This window comes from Tachyglossus aculeatus, chromosome 5, assembly GCF_015852505.1.
Source record: "Tachyglossus aculeatus isolate mTacAcu1 chromosome 5, mTacAcu1.pri, whole genome shotgun sequence".
Lineage (NCBI taxonomy): Eukaryota > Metazoa > Chordata > Mammalia > Monotremata > Tachyglossidae > Tachyglossus > Tachyglossus aculeatus.
The window spans coordinates 12,783,966-12,809,174 of NC_052070.1; the positions used below are offsets into that span (position 1 = coordinate 12,783,966).

Here is a 25,209-nt window from a genome sequence, read left to right on the forward strand (position 1 = left end):
TCGACCCCTGGCCCACGTCCTTCCCCTGGCCTGGAATGCCCTCCCTCCACACATCCACCAAGCTTCGTCCCTTCAAAGCCCTACTGAGAGCTCACCTCCTCCAAGAGGCTTTCCCAGACTGAGCCCCCTTTTTCCTCTCCCCCTCCATCCCCCCCACTCTACCTCCTTCCCCTCTCCTCAGCACCTATATATATGTTTGTACAGATTTATTACTCTATTTATTTTACTTGTACATATTTACTATTCTATTTATTTTGGTGATATGCATATAGCTTTAATTCTATTTGTTCTGACGATTTTGACACCTGTCTACATGTTTTGTTTTGTTGTCTGTCTCCCCCTTATAGACTGTGAGCCCATTGTTGGGTAGGGACCGTCTCTATATGTTGCCGACTTGTACTTCTCAAGTGCTTAGTACAGTGCTCTGCACACAGTAAGCACTCAATAAATATGATTGAATGAATGAATGAATGAATGAAAGTACCATCCCGCCTTTATCAATAATCTATGGTAATCATTGAGCGCTTACCGTGTGCAGAGTACTCATTCATTCATTCAATCATATTTATTGAGCTCTTACTGTGTACTCTGCCCTAAACCCTTGGGAGAGTACAATAAAACAGAGTTGGACGATGCCATCCCTGTCCACAGGGAGTTTCCAGCCTACAGATATAGATCGTCTCTATTGCCAAATTGTACTTTCCAAGCTCTTAGTACAGTGCTCTACACACAGTAAGTGCTCAATAAATACAACTGAATGCATGAAAGAATGGAGACTAGCCCAAAGACAAGGCCCACTCACGCAGCTCCCCAGTTCCAATCTCCCCGGCACCCAAAGCTTCTTCCCCAGCCTCTACTTGGGCAGACACCCCGATCTGAGATCTCAACCATATTTAATATGTTCTTAACAAGGAAACGAAAGAAAGCACTTCTAGTTCAAACTGTCATTCCCTGAATCTACTACTTTCCCCCAAGGACGTTCTGTGATTTCCCTGAACTTCCCAGAGCTCACGTTCCTCTTCTTCTTCTCCTCAGGGGCAGGAGGCTGGCTCAGTCCTTCCCTGGACTCTGAACTTGCAGGGAGTTCTCTGTTCATGCCCCGTGCCCCGTGAACGGGGTCCACAGCGGGTGCTTTTCCGGGGTCTTCCGGGTGTATAGTTCCCTCGTCTCACCTCAGAGATGGCCAAAGCTCCTCCTTCTTCCCACCAACCTGGCTCCTCTAATTCCTCCCCAACAGTACTCTCAGAGAAGCAGCCTGGCCTAGTGGCTAGAGCCCGGGCCAAAGAGTCGGAAGGTCATGGGTTCTAATCCCAGCTCCACCACCTGTCTGCAGGGTGACCTCGGGCACTTCTCCGGGCCTTAGTTACCTCATCTGGAAAATGGGGACTAATAATAATAATAACAATAATGGCATTTGTTCAGCGCTTACTATGTGCCAAGCACGGTGGTAGATACAAGGTAATCAGGTGGTCCCACGTGGGGCTCAAAGTCTTAATCCGCATTTTACAGATGAGGTAAATAAGGCACAGAAAAGCTAAGTGACTTGCCCAAAGTCACCGTGCGAGCCCTCTGTGGGACAGGGACTGTGTCATTCATTCATTCAATCATATTTATTGAGCGCTTACCGTGTGCAGAGCACTGTACTAAGCACTTGGGAAGTACAAGTTGGCTACATATAGAGATGGTCCCTACCCAACAGTGGGTTCACAGTCTAGAAGGGGGAGACAGAGAGCAAAACAAAACATATTAACAAAATGAAATAAGTAGAATAACTATGAACAAGTAAAATAAATAAATAGAGTAATAAATACGTACAAACATATACACATATATACAGGTGCTGTGGGGAAGGGAAGGAGGTAAGGTGCGGGGATGGAGAGGGGGAGGAGGGGGAGAGGAAGGAGGGGGCTCAACATGACTACCTTGTAATAAATAATAATAATAATAGTAGCATTTATTAAGCGCTTACTATGTACAAAGCACTGTTCTAAGCTCTGGGGAGGTTACAGGGTGATCAGGTTGTCCCACGGGGGGCTCACAGTCTTAATCCCCATTTTACAGTTGAGGTAACTGAGACACAGAGAAGTTAAGCGGCTTGCCCAAAGTCACCCAGCTGGCAATTGGCGCAGCCGGGATTTGAACCCATGACCTCTGACTCCAAAGTCCGTGCTCTTTCCACTGAGCCACGCTGCTTCCCCTTGCATCTAACCCAGTGCTCAGAACATTGCTTAGCACATAGTAAGCGCTTAACAAGTACCATTATTTTACTCTCTGATTGGGCCCTCTGAGGGGGACACTACAGAGTCCAACTTGTACTTCCCAAGCGCTTAGTACAGTGCTCTGCACACAGTAAGCGCTCAATAAATACGAGTGATTGATTGATTGATTGATTGACTCTTCTGGCTTCCTCCTCCCTCTCCTAATTTTGGAGGTGAGTGGAACTAGTTGTCAAAACAGACCAGTTGGATCAACAACTATCAAAAAAAGTATCTTTTCATTGCCTTCGATCAGACACATATCTCCATTCTCTATGAACAAAGCCAGCCACCTACATTTTGGAAGTAGGAGGAGAAGCCTAGTGGATAGAGCCCGGGCCTGAGACTCAGAAGGACCTGAGTTCTAGTCACACCTGCTGTGTGACCTTGGGCAAGTCACTTCACTTCTCTCTGCCTCAGTTACCTCATCTGTAAAGTGGGGATTAAGACTGTGAGCCCAAGTAGGACGTGGATTGGGTCCAACCTGATGACCTTGCATCGACCCCAGTGCTTAGAATAGTGCCTGGCACGTAGGCAGCGCATAATAAATGCCCTAAAAGATAAAAAATCATAAAAACAATCAAAAGTTTGGACCTCTCCAAAAAAGCTGTTTCAGAAAAAGAGAAGCAGTGTGGCTCAGTGGAAAGAGCATGGGCTTGGGAGCCAGAGGTCATGGGTTCTAATACTACTACTACTAATAATAACGATGGCATTTGTTAAGCGCTTACTATGTGCAAAGCACTGTTCTAAGCACTGGAGGATACAAGGTGATCAGGTTGTCCCACGTGGGGCTCACAGTCTTAATCCCCATTTTATAGATGAGGTAACTGAGGCTCAGAGAAGTGAAGTGACTTGCCCAAGGTCACACAGCAGACATGTGGGGGAGCCAGGATTCGAACCCATGACCTCTGACTCCAAAGCCCGTGCTCTTTCCACTGAGCCACGCTGCTTCTCCTAGCTTTGCCACTTGTCAGCTATGAGACTTTGGGCAAGTCACGTCACTTCTCTGGGCCTCAGTTCCCTCATCTGTAAGATGGGGATGAAGACTGTGAGCCCCACGTGGGACAATCTGATCACCTTGTATCCACCACAGCGTTTAGAATAGTGCTTTGCACATAGTAAGTGCTGGACAAATGCTATCATTATGTATCATTATTTTTAAAAAGTGGCACATTCTTCTATGGAAACAGATACCGGTAGATTGAATGTAAATCGGGTAGCATCCATAAGTCAATTTATCTTTCTGAAGGACATAAGAAAATATGGGGGATATGAGGAGCGGAGTGGCTTAGTGGAAAGAGCCCGGGCTTGGCAGTCGGAGGTCGTGGGTTCTAATCCCGGCTCTGCCAATCAATCAGTCGTATTTATTGAGTGCTTACTGTGTACAGAGCACTGTACTAAGCACTTGGGAAGTACAAGTTGGCAACATATAGAGACAGTCCCTACCCAACAGTGGGCTCACAGTCTAAAAGGGGGAGACAGAGAACAAAACCAAACATACTAACAAAATAAAATAAATAGAATAGATATGTACAAGTAAAATAAATAAATAAATAGAGTAATAAATAAATAGAGTAATACACTTGTCAGCTGTGTGACTTTGGGCAAATCACTTCACTTCTTTGTGTCTCAGTTCTCTCATCTGTGAAATGGGGATTACGACCACGAGCCCCACGTGGGACAACCTGATTACCTTGCATCTATCTCAGCGCTTGGAGCAGTGCTTGGCATGCAGTAAGTGCTTAACAAATACCATCCTTATTATTATTGTCATTAGACAATTAGTCCTCAGGTAGCATGCCTATGTAGGAATGGGTAGTTATCCTTTTCTCACCTAAATCCACTAAAACACTGTTTCTGACTACACATGCCATCAAAACGGCCGTCTTCAAGGGTAACAGGAAGAGGGTTGGTTGAACTTGACTTTGTTCTTTTGCTCCTTGTATTGGCTTGGCTTTTGTTTGTTTTCAACTGAGAGGAACAAAACTGAATACAGGGTGAAAAAGAGAAATGTACTACTGATTTGGCGTACGCTCTGACTCCTGCATTTTGGCAAAAACATTTTCTCTTCCTTTCACAACAGAATGTTTCAATTTATTCCTCTCTTCGACAGCTCAAGATGCAGCAAGGCCTAGTGGATAGAGTTCAGGCTTGGGAGTCAAAAAATCCTGGCTCTGCCACTTGCCTGCTCTGTGACCTTGGGCTAGTCACTTCACTTCTCTGGGCCTCAGTTCCCCCATCTGTAAAATGGGGATTAAGACTGTGAGCTCCATGGGGGACAGGGACTGTGTCCTACCGATCCTCTTCTATCTTCCCAGGGCTTAGTACAGAGCCAGGTAGAGTGCTTTGCACACGGTAAGTGCTCAATAAATATGATTGAATGAATGAATGAATGGTGCATAATAATGAATAATGATAAAATGGCATAATGGTACAATTTATACCATTATAAATTTATAATGATTATAATTTATAATCAATAAATATGATTGAATGAATGAATGGTACATAATAATGAATGATGGTATAATGAATAATGGTACATAATAGAGAAGCAGCATGGCTCAGTGGGATGAGCATGGGCTTTGGAGTCAGAGTTCATGGGTTCGAATGCCGCTCCGACCCATGTCTGCTGTGTGACCTTGGGCAATGCACTTAACGTCTCTGAGCCTCAGTTACCTCATCTGTAAAATGGGGATTAAGACTGTGAGCCCCACGTGGGACAACTTGATCACCTCGTATTCCCCCTCGGCGCTTAGGACAGTGCTCTGCACATAGTAAGCGCTTAACAAATGCCATTATTATTATTATTATTATTATTATTATTATTATTATTATTATTATAAGCACTTAACAAATACCATAAAAGAAAGACTTTGACTTCTCTATACAGAGCATCCAAACAGATTTCCCCCGAAGGGACAGTTTATTTAGCACCCGGGTATCTAGAACCCGGCAATAATTCTGATAAAAATAGGAACCTACCATGTAACACGAGGTTCTGGCCAGCCCCTTACAGTGCAGTGTAATTTTATACTCTGTTTCTCCCAGACGGTGTGGGAACGAGGCTTGATGACGAATTCCGGAGCGTGTAGAAGACTATCTTCGTTCAGTTTTCTGTGGAAGGTCTCGGTCTCTTCTAACTGAAACACATCATCAAAATATTTCCAAATCATAATGCCCATCCTCTAAAATACGCTATCTGAATCAGAATTTATACAAAAAGGCTTCGCTTTCATTTATTGGGTCATTGTTAGTTCCCTCCTTCCTGGAAAACTCCCTCCCTGCTATAGATTGTGAGAAGCAACATGATGAGTGGATAGAGCCCAGGCCTGGGAGTAAAAAGGCCATGGGTTGTAATCCCGGCTCCATCACGTGTCTGCAGCGTGACCTTGGGCAAGTAGCATGAAAAGCAGCGCGGCTCAGTGGAAAGAGCCTGGGCTTGGGAGGTCGTGGGTTCGAATCCCAGCTCTGCCTCTTGTCAGCTGTGTGACTTTGGGCAAGTCACTTCGCTTCTCTGGGCCTCAGTTACCTCATCTGGAAAATGGGGACTAAGATTGTGAGCAACATGTGGGACAACCTGATGACCTTGTATCTACCTCAGCGCTTAGAACAGTGCTTGGCACATAGTAAGTGCTTAACAAATACCATCATTATTACTATTGCTATTATTACTTCATTTTTCTCTGCCTCAGTTACCTCATCTGTAAAATGGGGACTAAGATTGTGAGCAACATGTGGGACAACCTGATGACCTTGTATCTACCTCAGCGCTTAGAACAGTGCTTGGCACATAGTAAGTGCTTAACAAATACCATCATTATTGCTATTGCTATTATTACTTCATTTTTCTCTGCCTCAGTTACCTCATCTGTAAAATGGGGACTAAGATTGTGAGCAACATGTGGGACAACCAGATGACCTTGTACCTACCTCAGCGCTTAGAACAGTGCTTGGCACATAGTAAGTGCTTAACAAATACCATCATTATTATTATTGCTATTATTATTTCATTTTTCTGTGCCTCAGTTACCTCATCTGTAAAATGGGGACTAAGATTGTGAGCAACATGTGGGACAACCTGATGACCTTGCATCTACCTCAGCGCTTAGGTAATTATTATCGCTATTACTACTTCATTTTTCTCTGCCTCAGTTACCTCATCTGTAAAATGGGGACTAAGACTGTGAGCCCCACTTGGGACAACCTGATGACCCCAGCGCTTAGGAACAGGGCTTGGCACATAGTAAGCGCTTAACAAATACCATCATTAACAGTATTATTATTACTTCACTTCTCTGTGCCTCAATTACCTCATCCATAAAATGGGGATTGAGACTGTGAGCCCCAAGTGGGACAGGGACTGTGTGCAACCCGATTTGCTTGTATCCACCCCAGCAATTAGTACAGCATTTGGCACATAGTAAGCGCTTAACAGATACCATCATTATTATTATTATATTAGTTCAGACAGATTGGCACTCTCCCCATCCTCAAAGCCCTACTGAAATCCCATCTCCTTCAGGAAGTCTTCCTGGCTCAGTAAATATGATTGATTGATTGATTGATTGATTACCTCTCGCCACCACCAACCCTACCTCCTAAACACCTGGGTCTTCCCCACCCAACCCCACAGGACTTATTCATTCATTCAATCATATTTACTGAGTGCTTACCATATACTGAGCACTGTACTGAGCACTGGGGAGAAGACAATACACCAATAAACAGACACATTCCCTGCCCACAATGAGCTTACAGTCTAGAGGCTACGAAGCAGCGTGGCCTAATGGATAGAGCACAGGCCTGGGAATCAGAAGGTCACTGGCTCTGATCCTGGCCCTGCCACTTGTCTGTTGTGTGACCTTGAGCAAGTCACTTTACTTCTCTGAGCCTCGGTTACCTCATCTGTAAAATGGGGATTGAGATTGTGAGCCCCCCGTGGGACAGGGACTGTGTCCAACCCAAACTGCTTGTATCCACCCTGGTGCTTAGTACAGTGTCTGGCACATAGTAAGTGCTTAAAAGATACATTGAATACTTCACTTCTCCGTGCTTCAGTTACCTCATCTGTAAAATGGGGGTTAAGACTGTGAGCCCCACTTGGGACAACCTGATTACCTTGTATCTCCCCCAGTGCTTAGAACAGTGCTTGGCACATAGTAAGCATTTTACAAATACCATCATCATCATTATTATTATTATTAACATGCACCCTTCCCCTGAGGCAGGCATTATATCCAGTATCTGTCGCATGCATATCCACCGATCGGCCTTTTCTTACTGTTTTTCTCAGCGATATGCGTTCAGCCTTTTCTCGAATCGCTACTTTCCTTGACTTCTTTTCAAAAATCTCTTCCTGCTCAGAAGCCAAAGAAGACTGTTTGGTTGCCAAAGACGACTGTTTGGTTGCCAAAGAGGACTGTTTGGTTGCCAAAGACGACTGTTTGGTTGCCGTGGTTCCTTCAGTAGTAGCGAAGAGGTTCCTTTTGGCAATATAGGCAGCAGCTTCTTTGATCTTTTCTTCCTCTGAATCTGCAATTCCACTGGTGTTTACTTGACTAGAAGAAAGAATAAAGTCCAGTTACACTGGTCGTAATGCTGGAGTTGTTCTACCAAACAACAATTTATGAGCGAGCATCCCCCTTCCAAATACACGGCTGCTTGATAAGGTAGCATCCTTCGAATGAACTGGAAAATAGTCAAAGCAGATGCATGGATCGTAAAGAATTCACTCTAAAGCCATTAGAAAGTTCAGGATATATTTCTGAGATGGTAAAAGATACCCGTATTGTCAGTTTTAATACTTCTTCAGTTGTGTTGGCATACTTCCCTGGCTGGTGCAAATGATAAAACTTGAAATTGAAGATTTATCCGCACGGCACTTCAATTATGTATTTACTTTAAGCAGTGTCAGCCATGATGGCAACTAGGATCCTGTAAGAATGCCTCCGTTTATGATGGAGAGGAAGGTGAAGAAAAGGAAAAATCAAGGTCAATCAAAGCTGTGTTTTATGTACGATTGAGGGCAAAAATGATCGGTTCTTCAAAAGATTCAAAGAAACTACACTCTCTATTATTTTGTCTCTTTACTGCAAAATCTGTAGGTATTTCACCAATGCAGGACACAGTTGGCCTTGGTTACACTGAAGTTTCGGGGGATCAGAATTTAGAATCTCTTCAGAGTGATCATGATTGATATTGTTAATTCTTACCCCGCTGGGAGAACCATCATCCCCATCTGAGGAGGACATTCAGTGGACATGGTTCCTTACTCATTCATTCATTCATTCAATCATATTTATTGAGCGCTTACTGTATGCAGAGCACTGTATTAAGCACTTGGAAAGTATAATTTGGCAACATGTAGAGACGGTCCCTACCCAACAACGGGCTCACATTGAAATCTGGACACAGCATGTCCTAGTGGAGGGAGCACAGGACTGGAGGCCCTGGGTCCTTGTCCCGGCTCCACCACTTACCCACTGTGTGACCTTGGGTCAGTCATTTAACTTCTCTGTGCTTCAGTCCCCTCATCTGCCAAATGGGGGTTCAATTCCTGTTCTCTTTCCCACTTAGACTGTTAGACCCATGTGGAACATGATTGTCTTTTTTCTAGCCCAGCACTTAGGACAGTGCATATCATTATTATTACTATTACTAGTATTATTATCTGTTCATCCTCCAGGAACGTTGGGTAAATTCTGAACTTCAGACAGGCAAGAGCTGTCAACTTTGTTTCTGAGAAAATTAAAATGGCAATTTATTTCATTTTCCCCTTCAATTTCCTCCCCAAGCACTAGTACATAGAAAGAAGTCGTTTTTCTAAAGATGGTATTTGTAAAGTACTTACTATGTGTCAGGCACTGTCCTAAGCACTGGGGTAGATACAAGATAATCTTAGACTTGTATAAGATAACTTGTACTTCCCAAGCACTTAGTACAGTGCTCTGCACACAGTAAGTGCTCAATAAATATGATTGATTGATTGATTGATAATATGGTTGGACACAATCTCTGTCCCACAGAGAGCTCGAAGTCTTATTGCCCATTTTACTGACAAAGTAACTGAACCCCAGAGAAGTAAAATGACTTGCTCAAGGTCACACAGAAGACATATGGCAGAGCTGAGATTAGAACCCAGGTCCTCTGACTCCCAGGCACGAGCTTCATCCTCTAGACCACTCTCAGCCGGAGAGATGTAGTAATGATATAAACTTGGATCCAATACGTTTCACTCATGCTGGGAACCAAAATGAGTTTGAGCAGAGACCTACTATTAGATGACAATTTCCATTGTAGTCTTCCAAGTTCCCCTCTCCCTGACTGGGATCATGGAAATGTCATCACACCTTGGAACTGGCATGATTTAGAGAGCTAATAATAATAATAATTATGGCATTTGTTAAGTGATTACTATGTGCTGGGTACTGCACTGAGCGCTGGGATAGATACAAGCAAATCGGGTTGGACACAGTCCTTGTCCCACTTGGGGGTCACTGTCTCAATCCCCATTTTGCAGACAAGAGTACTGAGGCCCAGACAAGTCAAGTGACTTCTCTGGGCCTCAGTTACCTCATCTGTAAAATGGGGATGAAGACTGGGAGCCCCCCGTGGGACAACCTGATCACCTTGTAACCTCCCCAGCGCTTAGAACAGTGCTTTGCACATAGTAAGCACTTAATAAATGCCATTATCATTATTATTATTATTGTTAAGTGGTGGAGCAGAGATTAGAACCCATAACCTTCTGACTCTCAGGCCCATACTCTAGCCAGTACAAGGGAAGAAGGGAAGTTTAATCCTCTTGATTATCTTTGGCTTACACATACTAATGGTGGCTAGGAAGCCCTTGAGAAGCAGCAGTGTGGTCTAGTGGAGAGAGTAAGGGCCTGAGTGTCAGAAAGACCTGGGTTCTAATCCCGACTCTGCCATATGTCCTCTGTGTGACCTTGAGCAAGTCATTTAACTTCTCTGGGGTTCAGAGACACACAGTCTGCTGTGTGAATTTGGGCAAATCTTCACTTCTCTGTTCTCCAGTGACCTCATCTGTAAAACGGGGTTTGAGACTGGGAGCTCTTTGTGGGACAGGGATTGTGATCAACCTGATTATCTTGTATTTAGTGCAGTGCCTGGCACCTAGGAAGCTCTTAACAAATACCACAGTTATGATGATGATGATGATGACTTCACAGGACAATTTAAGGGAAATTGAGAACAAGCCTATGCCCACTGTATCAGGGTTCATCTCCTTCAAACAAGGGTAAGTTCTTAGCGGGGAGAGAACATACCTCTTCTACAATCCGGGCACACATGCGTGGAGGCCGTGCCAGTGAGATGACAAAACTATAAATATAACTGATGAAATGTCCTCTCCTGAGCACTTCAAATAGTTCTGGTGCTCTAACTCATAAAGCAATCCAGCCCAGCCCCACCCTCTGCAAGTTAAAACTGGCCTGCTGAAATAACTGCAGTGGCATTTTGAACTGCCAGCCATAGGAAAAGGGCTTTTCCGAAAGGATTTTTTCAGCAGTGGGCAATTCTTTGACAAATACATAGAAAGCTTTGGCATGGGGGCTTTTAAGAAGCAGCATGGCCTAGTGGATAGAGCACGGGCTCGGGAGTCAGAAGGATCTGGGCTCTAATCCCTCCCCCACCACTCATGGGTTGTGTGAACTTGGGAGAATCATTCCACTTCTACGGGTCTCATTTCCTTCATCTGCAAAATGGGGATTGAGACTGTGAGCCCCGTGGGGGACATGGACTGTGTCCAACTTGATTAGCTTTTATCTATCCCAGTGCTTAGTACGGTGCCCTGCACGTAGAAAGCAGTTAACAAATACCGTAAAAAAGATGGGGTCCGTTGATGCCTTTGGGAACTTTTCTTAATGCTGATTTGCTAAGAGAAAGTGAAGACTTTGATCAGTGGCTGAGCTGAGAACAAAGAAGGAAACCCACGAATCTGGTCTCCAGACTACATATCCGTCTTTCCCAAGGAGTTATTCCTGACCAGCTCCTTGCCAGATTTCTTGAGGCTGTGCATACAATAGGGGAAGGGGTAATTTGAGGGAAAAAAAGCACCAGCTCGCTCCAAAGTTTTCAGTCCTATAAGCTTCCTGATGCCAGTGGACATCAGCCTCAGAGAAAATGCAAAGCATATTTCCCTACTTGCCTTGTGGTTTTAATCTTTGTTCTGAAGACACTGGAGATGAGATAAACTCCTAGGAGAGGGCAAAAGGGATAAGAGGTGTGTGTGCCAAACATAATTTATTGGCTATTTGACTATAATTTGCTTACATAAAATAAAATGAAATTAATAATCATTCATTCCCCATCTGGCCCATTTGGCACAGGGACAGTGTCCGATCTGAATATCGTCTACTGACTCCAGTGTTTAACTCTGTATTTGACACAAAGTAAGCACTTAATAATGAGAAGCAGTGTGGTTCAGTGGAAAGAGCACGGGCTTTGGAGTCAGAGGTCAGGAGTTCAAATCCCAGCTCCGCCAATTGTCAGCTGTGTGACTTTGGGCAAGTCACTTCACTTCTCTGTGCCTCGGTTACCTCATCTGTAAAATGGGGATTAAGACTGTGAGGCCCACATGGGACGACCTCATTCATTTAATCGTATTTATTGAGCGCTTACTATATGCAGAGCACTGTACTAAGCGCTTGGAAAGTACAATTTAGCAACAAATAGAGATGATCCCTGCCCCAAAACAGCGCCTACTGTGTGCAGAGCACTATACTAAGCACTTGGAAAAGTATAATGCAACAGAGTAGACAAGGCACGCAGAGTCTACAGAGGGAGAGAGACATTGAAATAAATTACGGAGAGGAGAAATAGTAAAATATAAGGATATGTGCATAAATGCTGTGAGGCTGGTGTGAGACTGTTTAAGACATGTATAGCGAACTGCATAGGAAAGGCGGGGAGAGGAAGTGAGGACTCAGACAAGGAAGATGAGATTTTAGGAGGGTTATGGAAGTAGGGAGAGTAGAAGAGAAGGAGAGTGGGGTACCAAACCACTCCACAGCACTTGTGTATATTTGTACATATTTATTACTCCATTTATTTTATTAATGATGTGTACATAGCTATAATTCTATTTATCTATTCTGGTGATATTGACACCTGTCTCCTTGTTTTGTCTTGTCGTCTGTCTCCCCCTTCTAGACTGTGAGCCCGCTGTTGGGTAGGGCCCGTCCCTATCTGTTGCTGAATTAATTATAATAATAATGATGGCATTTATTAAGCACTTACCATGTGCAAAGCACTGCTCCAAGTGCTGGGGAGGCCACAGAGTGATCAGGTTGTCCCATGGAAGGCTCACAGTCAATCCCCATTTCACAGATGAGGCAACTGAGGCCCAGAGAAGTGAAGTGACTTGCCCAAAGTCACACAGCTGACAATTGGCGGAGTTGGGATTTGAACCCATGACCACCGATTCCATTGTATCCCCCCCCAGCACTTAGAACAGTGCTTTGCACATACGAAGTGCTTAACAAATACGATCATTATTATTATTACTAATAAATACCATCACTTATTGTTCCCATCTAAGCCCAGACCTTAGGAAGCCGCATAGTCTAGCAGAAGGAGCACGGGCCTGGGAATCAGAGGACATGAATTCTAATTCCAGTTCTGACACCCGCCTGCTGTGTGACCTTGGATAAGTCATTCAATAATAATAATAATGATGATGGCATTTGTTAAGCGCTTACTATGTGCCAAGCACTATTCTAAGCGATGAGGAGGATACAAGGTGATCAGATTGTCCCACGTGGGGCTCACAGTCTTCATCCCCATTTTACAGATGAGGGAACTGAGGCCCACAGAAGTTAAGTGACTTGCCCAAGGTTACACAGCTGACAATTGGCAGAGCCGGGATTGGAACCCAAGCCCGTGCTTTTTCCATTGAGCCATGCTGCTTCTCTAACTTCCCTTAATTTCTCTCTGCCTCAGTTCCCTCTTCTGTAAAATGGGAATTAAGACTGTGAGCTCCCTGTGGGACAGGGACTGTGTCCAACCTGATTGCCCTACATCTACCCCAGTGCTTAGAACAATGTTTGGCACATAGTTAGGACTTAACAAATATCTAACAAATACTTAACAAATATCTAAATATCAGGCCAACTTTATCCACTCTAAGTTTATCTTTGCATGCTTTAACTCTGCCCTCGGCACTGTCTGGCAAAACTATTTCTCTACCTTTAGTGACCCCTATGCCCATCACCCTCGCAAGCTGTTCCAGACATTTAACTCTTTCCTCAGGCCCCCTGTCCCCCGACGTCCCCCTTCACTTGCCCCCAATGAGCTGCCCACCTATTTTATTAAGAAAATTGACACCGTCAGGTGTGAGCTCCCTAAAATTGCCCCTTCCGGCCCCCTCTTCAACTCTCCCATCCTTCCCAGCAGTAGCTCGAAAGGAGCTTCTCTATCTCCTCTCAAAAGCCACCCTCTTCACCTGAGCACCCAACCCCATTCCTTCTCACCTTATCAAAACTCTCTCCTCTTTCCTTCTCCCCTCCCTAATGGCCGTCTTCAACCATTTGCTCTCCAGTGGTTTTTTTCCCACTGCTTTCAAACTTGCCCATGTCTTCCTTATCTTAAAAAACCCCTCCCTGGACCCTCTGGCTCCCTCCAGCTATCTCCCCATCTCCCTCCTACCATTCCGCTCTAAACTCCTCAAACGAGTTGTCTACACCTGCTGTCTCAAGTTCCTCTCCTCCAATTCTCTCCTTGAGCCCCTCCAATCTGGCTTCCATCCCTTTCACACCAAAGAAACCTCCCTCTCCGAGGTCACTAATGATCCCCTTCTTGACAAATCTAACAGCTTCTACTCCATCCTAATCCTCCTCGACCTCTCGGCTGCCTTTGACACTATGGACCACCCCCATCTCGTGGAAACGTTATCTAACCTTGGTTTCACCGACTCTTGTCTTCTCTTGGTTCTCCTCTGATCTCTCTGGCCGTTCATTCTCAGTCTCCTTCGTAGGCTCCTCCTCTACCTCCCACCCCGTAACTGTGGGGGTCCCTCAAGGTTCAATTCTGGGTCCCCTTCTATTCTCCATCTGCACCCGCTCCCTTGGAGAACTCATTTACTCCCATGGCTTCAACTATCACTTCTATGCAGATGACACCCAAATCTACATCTCCAGCCCTGATCTGTCTCCCTCTCTCCAGGCTTCCGTCTCTTCCTGCCTTCCAGACACCTCTACTTGAAAGTCCTCCCATCATCTCAAGCTTGACATGTACAAAACAGAGTTCCTTATCTTCCCACCCAACGCTTGTCCTCCCCCTGACTTTCCCATCACTGTAGACATCATCATCATTCATTCATTCAATGATATTTATTGAGCACTTACTGCATGCAGAGCACTGTACTAAGGGCTTGGGAAGTACAAGTTGGCAACATATGGAGACGATCCCTACCCAACAATGGGCTCACAGTCTAGAAGGGCATCACCATCCTTCCTTTCTCATAAGCCCGTAACCTTGGTGTTATCATTAACTCCTCTCTCTTATCCAACCCACGTATTCAATCCATCACTAAATCCTGTCGGTCCTTCCTTCACAACAGCAACATCACTAAAACCTGCCCTTTCTTCTCCATCCAAATCACAACCACATTAATACAATCACTTATCCTGTCCCTCCTAGATTACTGCATCAGCCTCCTTGCTGACCTCCCAGCCTCCTTCCTCTCCACAATCCAGTCCATGAGAAGCATCGTGGCTTAGTGAAAAGAGCATGAGCTTGGGAGTCAGAGGACGTGGATTCTCATCCCGGCTCCGCCACTTATCTGTTGTGTGACTTTGGGCAATTCACTTAACTTCTCTGTGCTTCGGTTACCTCATCTGTAAAATGGGGATTAAAAGCGTGAGCCCCGTGTGGGACAACCTGATTACCCTGCATCTACCCCAGCCCTTAGAATAGTAAGTGCTTAACAAATACCATAATTATTACTATTGCTTCACTCTGCTGCCCAGATCGTTTTTGTACAAAAACATTCTGGACACATCACCCTTCTCCTTAAAAAACTCGAGTGATTGCCCATCCACCTCTACATCAAACAAAAACTAGTCTCCATTGGCTTTAAAGCACTCTATCACTTTGCCTGCTCCTACCTCACTTCGCTTCTCTTCTTCTACAACCAGACCACACATTTGCTCCTCTAATGCGAACCTTCTCCCTGGGCCTCCATCTCGCCTGTCTCGCCACTGACCCCTGGCCCGCGTCCTGCCTCTGGCCTGGAATGCCCTGCCTCCTCAAATCTGACAATTATTCTCCCCCACTTCAAAGCCTTATTGAAGTCTCACCTCCTCCAAGAGGCCTTCCCAGACTAAACCCCACTTTTCCTCATCTCTCATTCCCTTCTGCATCGCCCTGTCTTGCTCCCTTTGCTCTTCCCCTTTCAGACTGTGAGCCCACTGTTGGGTAGGGACTGTCTCTATATGTTGCCAACTTGTACTTCCCAAGTGTTGAGTAAGTGCTCAATAAATACGATTGATTGATTGATTCCCCCATCCTAGCCCCAAATCACTTATGTCCATATCTGTCATTTTATTTACTTGTATTCATGACTGCCTCTCCTGCTTATACTGTACGCTTACTGTGGGAAGAGAATGTCGCTTTTCATTGTTGTACTTTCCCAAGCCCTTAGTACAGTGTTCTGCACACAGTAAGCCTTCAAAAAATACACCTGAATGAATGAGCAATTACCACAATTATTATTGCTATCTTTTCAGGAGGAATATAAGAAATTCCCTACATATAAGAAATATATACAAATATATAAGAAATATATATAGAAATACATAAAAAATATATATTCTATTATATATAAGAAATATAAGTAATCTTTGGGGTTTTTTTACTTTCCCCATTATCAAAAGCAAGAGAATGCCTTGAATTCCTTCACATATTTGCCAAATGTCTTTATCCCTTATTCAAACAGTGCCAGCCCTAAAGTTGTTTTTCCAGATTCCCAAACGTAGAGTGGTTCTAAGTAGTTGTGGGGATTCTGACCTTTCCAGTTCACCTGCACCCTTTAATATGTCTTCCTCTCTAATTTTTCTGCAAGACAGGACCTCCACGTTGCCAAAATCCAAAATAGAGAGCAACAGAACTTTGACAATAGGAAAGTTTGTAAGTAAAGTGGAAATCCCAGGGTAGATTTCCAATCAATAGCCCCAAAGACAATGAGCTAAAGTTTTTCACCTGGGAGCTTCCGAAGAGGACAGGACTTTGTCTGATTTCCTCCTATCAGTGTATTCATTCTCAGCGCTTAGCAGAGTGCTCTGCACACAGTTGGCATTGAGTAGAAACTATTACTACTGCTAAGAACACAGAAGGTTTGATTTAAAAAAACCACTTTATTTCCACCACCACCAGAGAGTATCCCAAAGCTTTGAGAAGCATCATGGAGTAGTGGATAGAACCCGGCTCGGGAGTCAGAAGTCCTGGGTTCAAATCCCAGCTCCACCACTTGTCTGTTGTGAGGCCTTAGAAAAATCACTTCACTTCTCTGGGTCTCGATTTCCTCATCTCTAAAATGGGAATTAAGAATGTGAGCCCTATGTGAGACAGGGACAGTGTCCAACCCAATTACCCTGTATCCACCCCAGTGTTGAGAACAGTGTTTGGCACATAGTAAGAGCTCAACAAGTACCATCATAATTATTATTATCATTATTATTATTAAGTCAACTGCTCCAGGCACATTTGTAGTGGAGAACCAAAGCACTCTCAGTAACTCATGCTCGGTAGAAGAGTCGTCCAGCCAACCGAGAGTCTCACTACCTTCTGGGGAGACCTGCTAAACTTTTGAAATTCCTCACCCTTACCTCCACTACTGGTTCCTTTGAAATGATTTTTCAGGGGTTTTATTCTTTTCCTTTTGGTTATAAAGATGCTACTGCCAGAGCAGCTGGTAATCATGGCATGAGATACATGGAAGGCCAGGAAAATCCGAATGAGTTGAGGAAAGTGGGAGGTGTTGAAAAAAGCCCCTTGACAACATCCCCACCACCTTACCGGTGCTTGGCACATAGTAAGAGCTTAACAAATACCGTAATTATTATTACCCCCAGCAGAACAAAAAAGAGGAAAAAGATGAACACTCACCGCCCAGTGAAGAGAGGGGCCATTAAGTCAGTTGCTTGCTTTTCTTTCTCCTCTCCAGAGATGAGGCTTGATTTGACCCTCTTCGCTTTGGGACTCAATTTGTACGATGTATCTTCTAGCGTTAAACTGGAATCCCTAAGTCTGAAATAAACCCCTCTGTATTAGACCCAAACATGAACCAAACACTCAAACCCAGCCAGGATTCCCTCAGGAAGAAACTCACAGGATCCAACATAAAGAACTGTTCGATTTTGGATCCAAATCGAATAAAGGTCTGGGAAATATATTCAACCAGGCTGGGGAATCAGGGGCTCTGACCCCCCAGCACTTACGTACCTAGCCATACTTTATTTGTTTATAGTAATGTCTGCCTTCCCCTATAGACTGTAAGCTCCTTGTGGGCAAGGGACTCTCCTACCACCTTTGTAATATAGAGAAGAAGCATGGCCTAGTGGAGAGAGCACGGGCCTGGGTTCTAATCCTGGCTCCATCATCATCATCATCATCAATCGTATTTATTAAGCACTTACTAGGTGCAGGGCACTGTACTAAGCGCTTGGGAAGTACAAATTGGCAACATATAGAGACAGTCCCTACCCAACAGTGGGCTCACAGTCTATAAGGGGAAGACAGAGAACAAAACCAAACATACTAACAAAATAAAATAAATAGAATAGATATGTACAAGTAAAATAAATAAATAAATAAATAGAGTAATAAACCACTTCTCTGCTGGGTAACCTTGGGAAAGTCATTAATTTCTCTGTGCCTCAGTTCCCTCATCGACAAAACGGGGATTTAATACCTGTTCTCCTTCATACTTAGACTATACACCCCATGTGGGACCTGATGATCTTGTGTCTACCCCAGAGCTTAGTACAGTGTTTGACACAGTAAGTGCTTAACTAATACCACAATTATTGTTATATTGTACTCTCCCAAGTTCTTAGTACAGTGCTCTGAATACAGTAAATACCCAATAAATATGATTGACTGATTGATTAAAAGCAAACATGGAAGTCCTGGAAGAAAGATTGGGAGGAAACCAACTCCTAGGTAATCACTTCAATTCTTCCATGGCTCTCAAGGCTGCCGCACAAAAGACATTCTTGTTGTTGATTTTTCGGAGAAACAGTGTGGACTAGTGGAAAGAGCACAGGAAGAGATCCAAGTTGTTATCTCAGCTCTGCCACTTGCCTTCTGTATGACCTTGGGCAAGTCACTTAACCTGTCTGGAGCTCCAGTTTCCTCATCTGAAATTGGGGAATACTTGCTTTCTCTCCATTTTAGACTTTGAGCCTCATGGGTGGCAGGGACGGTATTTGATTGTATTCTTATCTACCCCAGGGCTTAACACATAGGATGTGGTGGTATACATTAAGTGCTTTTTTTATATATATAATGGTATTTGTTAAGCACTTTCTATGTTCCTAGCACTGTTCTAAGCACTGGAGTAGAAACATGATCATCAGGTCCCACATGGGACTCACAATCTAACTAAGAGGGAAAACAGGTGTTGAATCCCCATTTTGCAGATGAGGAAACTGAGGCACAGAGGAGTTAATTGAATGCCCCATCCCCCCACCCTACCTCCTTCCCCTCCCCACAGCACGTGTATATATGTTTGTACAGATTTATTCCTCAATTTATTTTACTTGTACATATTTACTATGGGAAGCAGCTTGGCTCAGTGGAAAGAGCCCGGGCTTTGGATTCAGAGGTCATCGGTTCAAATCCCACCTCCACCACTTGTCAGCTGTGTGACTCTGGACAAGTCACTTAACTTCTCTGGGCCTCAGTTACCTCGTCTGTAAAATGGGGATTAAGACTGTGAGCCCCCCGTGGGACAACCTGATCACCTTGTAAACTCCCCAGCGCTTAGAACAGTGCTTTGCACATAGTAACTGCTTAAAAATGCCATTATAATTATTATTATTATTTACTATTCTATTTATTTTGTTAATGATGTACATTTAGCTTTAATTCTATTTGTTCTGACAACTTGACACCTGTCCACATGTTTTGTTTTGTTGTCTGTCTCCCCCTTCTAGATTGTGAGCCCATTGTTGGGAAGGGACCGTCTCTAAATGTTGCCAACTTGTACTTCCCAAGTGCTTAGTACAGTGCTCAATAAATATAATTGAATGAGTGAATGAATAACTCCTTCTAGAATGTAACCTCGTGGAGGGCAGGGAATATGCCCACCAACTCTGCTATATTATACTCTCCCAAACAGTAGGGTGCTTAGGACACAGTAAGCACTCAATAAATACGATTGATTAAGTGACTTACCCAAGGTCTCCCAGCAGACAAGTGGAGGGATCAGAATTAGAAACCAGTTCTTCTGACTCCCAGGTATTATTATTTATCACTATTTTAGACATAGAAGGAATAATAATAACAATAATAATAATAATGATTATGGTATTTGTTAAGCGCTTACTATGTGCCAAGCACTGTTCTAAGCGCTGGATGTGTACGTGCACTGTCCTTTGGCTTTAAAGTTAATGCTTGTCTTCTTCAAATGCCTTCGAGTCGTTTTCGACCCATAGCGAAAACGTCCCATGTTCTGTCATAAAGTCGTTTTGGTATAATAATGATAGTATTTGTTAAGCAGAGAGAAGCAGCGTGGCTCAATGGAAAGAGCACGGGCTTTGGAGTCAGAGGTCATGGGTTCAAATCCCACCTCCTCCACTTGTCATCTGTGTGACTTCGGACAAGCCATTTAACTTCTCTGGGCCTCAGTTACCTCATCTGTGAAATGGGGATTAAGACTGTGAGCCCCCTTGGGACAACCTGATCACCTTGTAACCACCCCAGCACTTAGAACAGTGCTTTGCACATAGTAAGTGCTTAATAAATGCCATTATTATTATTAAGCACTTACTATGTACCAAGCACTGTTCTAAGCGCTGGCACTGTTTTAAGCGCTGTGTAGCCACAGAATTTTCTTGGTGTAGACACGGAAGTCATTTACCATTACCTTAATGCTACTTAAGGAGAACTTTATTCAGTTGCCTACCATGAGACCCTCGGCATGTCACTTAAGAGAAGCAGCGTGGCTCAGTGGAAAGAGCCCGGGCTTTGGAGTCAGAGGTCATGCGTTCAAATCCCGGCTCCACCAATTGTCAGCTGAGTGACTTTGGGCAAGTCACTTAACTTCTCTGTGCCTCAGTTACCTCATCTGTAAAATGGGGATTAAGACTGTGAGCCCCCCGTGGGACAACCTGATCACCTTGTAACCTCCCCAGCACTTAGAACAGTACTTTGCACATAGTAAGTGCTTAATAAATGCCATTATTATTATTATTATTATTGTTATTATTATTAACATCACTGTACCTCAGTTTCTTCCTCTGTAAAATGGAAAATCCCCTTTCTCCCTCTCGCTTAGACTGGGACCCCATGTGGGACAGAGACTGCGTCTGGCCTGATTAACCTGTATCTAACCCAGCACTTAGTCATCATCAATCGTATTTATTGAGCACTTACTGTGTGCAGAGCACTGTACTAAGCACTTGGGAAGTACAAATTGGCAACAAATTGCTCTGCTTGGCATATAGAAAGTGCTGAACGGATACCAATATTATTAGTATGTTATTATTATTATTATTAGTGAGAGTGTGGATAAAATAACGAACAATCCCGTCCATGAAAAGCTTGCCTCTGCTAAATAAGTCCAGGGGGCTTCCCAGTTTCCTGGAAAGCTTGTTGTGAGGAGTCAGTTAGTGTATCATATCTATTGAGCGCTTACTGCGTGCAGAGCACTGTACTAAGTGCTTGGGAGAGTATAGTGTAACAATATATGCGCTCAATAAATATGATTGAATGAATGAATGAATGATTGTTTTCCTTTGTTGTCTGTCTCCCCCTTCTAGACTGTGAGCCCGTTGTCGGGTAGGGACCGTCTTTAAAAATTACTATCTTGTACTTTCCAAGCGCTTAGTACAGTGCTCGGAACACAGTAAGCGCTAAATAAATACGATTGAATGAATGAATGAATGAATGAATGAATGAATGAATATAACAGACACGTTCCCTGCCCACATGAGCTTACAGTTCAGAGGGCTATGTATCTGCTAACTCTATTGTATTGGACACTCCCAGGTTCCTAATACAGTGCTCTGCACACAGTAAGCACTCACTATATTCCTTTCATCGATTAATTGATTTTAGCGGTTGACCATCTTGTCCAATTGAGGTCGTTGTGGGCAGGAAATGTGTCTGTTCTTGTATTGTATCCTTCCAAGTGCTTAGTACAGTGCTTTGCACATAGTAAACGCTCAATAAATAAGATTGAATGAATGGATGAATTGACTGGAAATGCCAAAGGCCATTCTGAAAGGCCAGAAACTCAAAGAAGGAAAAGGCAACCATATTTATGCGAAATGTGCCCATGCCCGTGGGGAAGACAGGAAGCCATAGCAGGAAACTCCCCACTTTGCGTCAACTACACAAATTGGATTTTCACAACCCTGGATCCTCTTCTGAGTATATGTGTCCTCAGTCAATCAATCAGTCAATAGTATTTATTGAACACTTATTGTGTGCAGAACACCATACTAAGTGCTTGGGAGAGTCCAATATAACTGAGCTGGTAGACACGTTCCCTGTCCACAATGAGCTTACCGCCTAGAGGGGTGTGTAGTGCAATGCTAAGCACTTCTCCAGACCACCTTCATTCTTCATCATTTCCTTTCTAATCCCCTGTACGTCTAATTTGCATTCTCTCATTTTCATTCCATTTTTTTTCCTTTCATTTTCTCTTCCCCTTTCTTCTAACACAGGGACATCATAATAATCTCTTCTCTTTCCCGTCTTTCTAGACTGTAAACTCATCCTAGGCAGGGAGAGTGTTTACCATCTCTGTTGTATTGTACTCTTCCAAGAGCTTAGTACAGTACTCTGCACATAGTAAGTGCTCGATAATACGATTGATCGATTGACTCCCCCAAATAAACTCCAGACATTAGTTCTTTTGTATTCCTTCTCATTTTCTCATCCTGGTAAGCCAACATTGAAATGTGCTGGCAGCACTGTGAGAAACGCAGATTATAATCATTCCATTACCAGGTTCTGGATGCGTGATATCATGGCAGATGAATTTGAATGCTTAAATCCCATTTAACAATGTGTAACCTGATAAAAAATGTAGAATAATTTCTTCTGGCAATAACTCATTTCATATTGCAGTAAAGAGGGGTAGCAAGAGACTATATAAATTACATTATGTTGCCATTACAGTATTTAGAAAAATTCAAATACTAAATCACTGCCGAGCTTCAAAAGTGCCTGACTCTAAATAATTATAAACACATTAAAATTTATAAACTGCCTTTTGTTGGGTCACTATGACATGAGAAACTCCAGAATTCTCAACCTCAGAATTCCATGCAACCAGATCGTTTATCAACACCAAATGGAATTGGGAAGGAATTTGGCTTAGTGAGAAGAAAAGGAGGTTGGAAGCCAGAATACATGGTTCTACCACTACACGTCTACTACACTACATGTTAACGTACACTACACGTTAATGCCTGGTCATTTAACTTCTCTGCTGACCATTTCCTCATCTGTCAAATGGGGTTAAAATGCCTGTTCTCCCTCCTTCTTAGATGATGAGGTCCACATGGGACGGGAACTGTTCCTGATCTGATTATCTTGCAACTACTCCAGCACTTGACCAATCAGTGCTTAATACACATTATTATCATCACCAACTCTGTGGACTTTTTCCCCCAAAACCAGGGGGATTTCAAAATTCTGAAGAGGAAGGTCAATAATTTGAAAATTTAAAAAATCTCCCCCAGGTTAGTGTCACAAAAAAAGGGACAAGTGAGCTAGAGTGCTAACATTAAAGCACCAGATATTTTAAGACACTGACAATTTGCAATACTTATTGAGCACTTACTGCATGCAAAGGACTGTACTAAACACTTGGGAGAGTAAAATACAACAGAAGTTGTTAGGCACATTCCCTGCCCAAAAGCAGTTTACAGTCTAGAGGGGGAGACAGACATCGCAATAAATTACTGATATGGACAAAAGTGCCGTGGGGCTTAGGATGGGATGAATATCAAGTGCCTAATCAATCATATTTATTGAGCACTTACTGTATTCAGAACACTGTGCTTAAGCACTTGGAGAGTACAAAACAACAGAGTTGGTAGACACGTTCCCTGCCCACAGTGAGCTTTCAGTCTAGAGAGGGAGACAAATGTCAATATAAGAGAATGTGATTAAATGGCCAGAGAGATAGAGGAGAACTAGTGAATTCAAAGTTGGATAAGGGTTCCAGGATAAGGGGGTGTTGACAGCTTCAGAGGCAACTGAGAGGTCGAGGGGGATTAGGATGGAGTAGAAACCATTGGATTAGGCAAGAAGGAGATCATTGGTGACCTTTGAGAGGGGAATTTCGGAGGAGAGAAGGGGGTGGAAGCCATTGAGAGGGGAATTTCGGAGGAGAGAAGGGGGTGGAAGCCAGATTGGAGTGGGTTAAGGAGAGAAGCGGAGGAGGGGAGCTTGAGACAGCGGGTGTAGACGCCTTGCTTGAGGAGTTTGGAGAGGAAAGGTAGGAGGGAAGGAGCTGTGGGGTTAAGAACAGGGGAGACATAAACATGTTGGAAAGCAATGGAGAAGTAGCCATTGGAGAATGAACACTTGAAGATGGCTGTTAAGGAGGGAAAAAAGGAATAAAAGGGCATTAAAGGAGAACTGATTGTTTTATGGAAAAAGAGTCACGTGGCTACATTACAATACAATAATAATAATAGTGATGGCATTTATTAAGCATTTACTATGTGCAAAGCACTGTTCTAAGCACTGGGGGGTACCAGGTAATCAGGTTGTCCCACAGAGGGCTCACAGTCTTAATCCCCATTTTACAGATGAGGGAACTGAGGCCTGAAGAAGTGAAGTGACTTGCCCAAAGGCCCACAACTGATAATTGGAGGAGGCAGGATTTGAACCCATGGCCTCTGACTCCAAAGCCCGGGCTCTTTCCACTGAGCCATGCTGCTTATGAACTCAGAGAACCAAAGCCTCCTCAGACCTTCATGAATTCTAATGAGTTTAGCAATGTCATCAACGAGAAGCGGTGTAGCTTAGTGGGAAGAGCACAGGCTTGGGAGTCAGAGGTCATGGGTTCTAATCCCGGCTCCGCCACTTGTCTGCTGTGTGACCCTGGGCAAGTCACTTAACTTCTCTGTGTCTCAGTGATCTTATCTGTAAAATGGGGATTAAGACGATGAGCCCCACGTGGGATAACCTGAAGACCTAGTATCTACCCCAGTGCTTAGATCAGTGCTCAGCATGTAGTAAAAGCTTAACAAATACCATGATTATTTATTTATTTATTATTATAGAGCCACTGGTACCTTTAAGAGACTGGAATTTATCATTTCAGTTTTTTATTGTGTCTCTTCAAACAGCTTTTTGAGGTTTAAAACGTCTTCTGTTTTCACATAGATTCTAAACTGGGAAAAACATTTCACCCAGGAATACAGATGAGACACCTATACTTTAAAAAAGGAGATGAACTGTTCTCTTGACACTGTAAACTGAAATTTATGGGCTGGATGTTTGAGAAGGAATTCAGCACATGTCTACCGACTCTGTTGTAATCTTACTCTCCCAATCAGCACAATGCTGTCAACACAGTAAGTGCTCAATAAATACCATAGATTAGTTGAGGGGGACACCCCACGTCCCCCTCTCCATCCCCACATTTAGCCTCCTTCCCTTCCCCACAGCACCTGTATATATGTATATATGTTTGTACATATTTATTATTCCATTTATTTATTTATTTATTTTGCTTCTACAT

General features: G+C 43.6%; 1 protein-coding gene across 1 annotated transcript in view; it reads right to left on the reverse strand.

Annotated features, from left to right (window-relative positions):
• MYOM1 (myomesin 1) overlaps positions 1-25,209 on the reverse strand; it is a 215,926-nt gene that overhangs the window by 164,880 nt on the left and 25,837 nt on the right. Inside the window, exons 3-5 of the mRNA XM_038746922.1 lie at positions 17,385-17,525; positions 7,540-7,816; positions 5,241-5,398 (exon numbers count right to left, since the gene is read on the reverse strand). Of these exons, the coding sequence (XP_038602850.1) occupies positions 5,241-5,398; positions 7,540-7,816; positions 17,385-17,525 (576 nt within the window). The remainder of the gene's footprint in view (positions 1-5,240; positions 5,399-7,539; positions 7,817-17,384; positions 17,526-25,209) is intronic.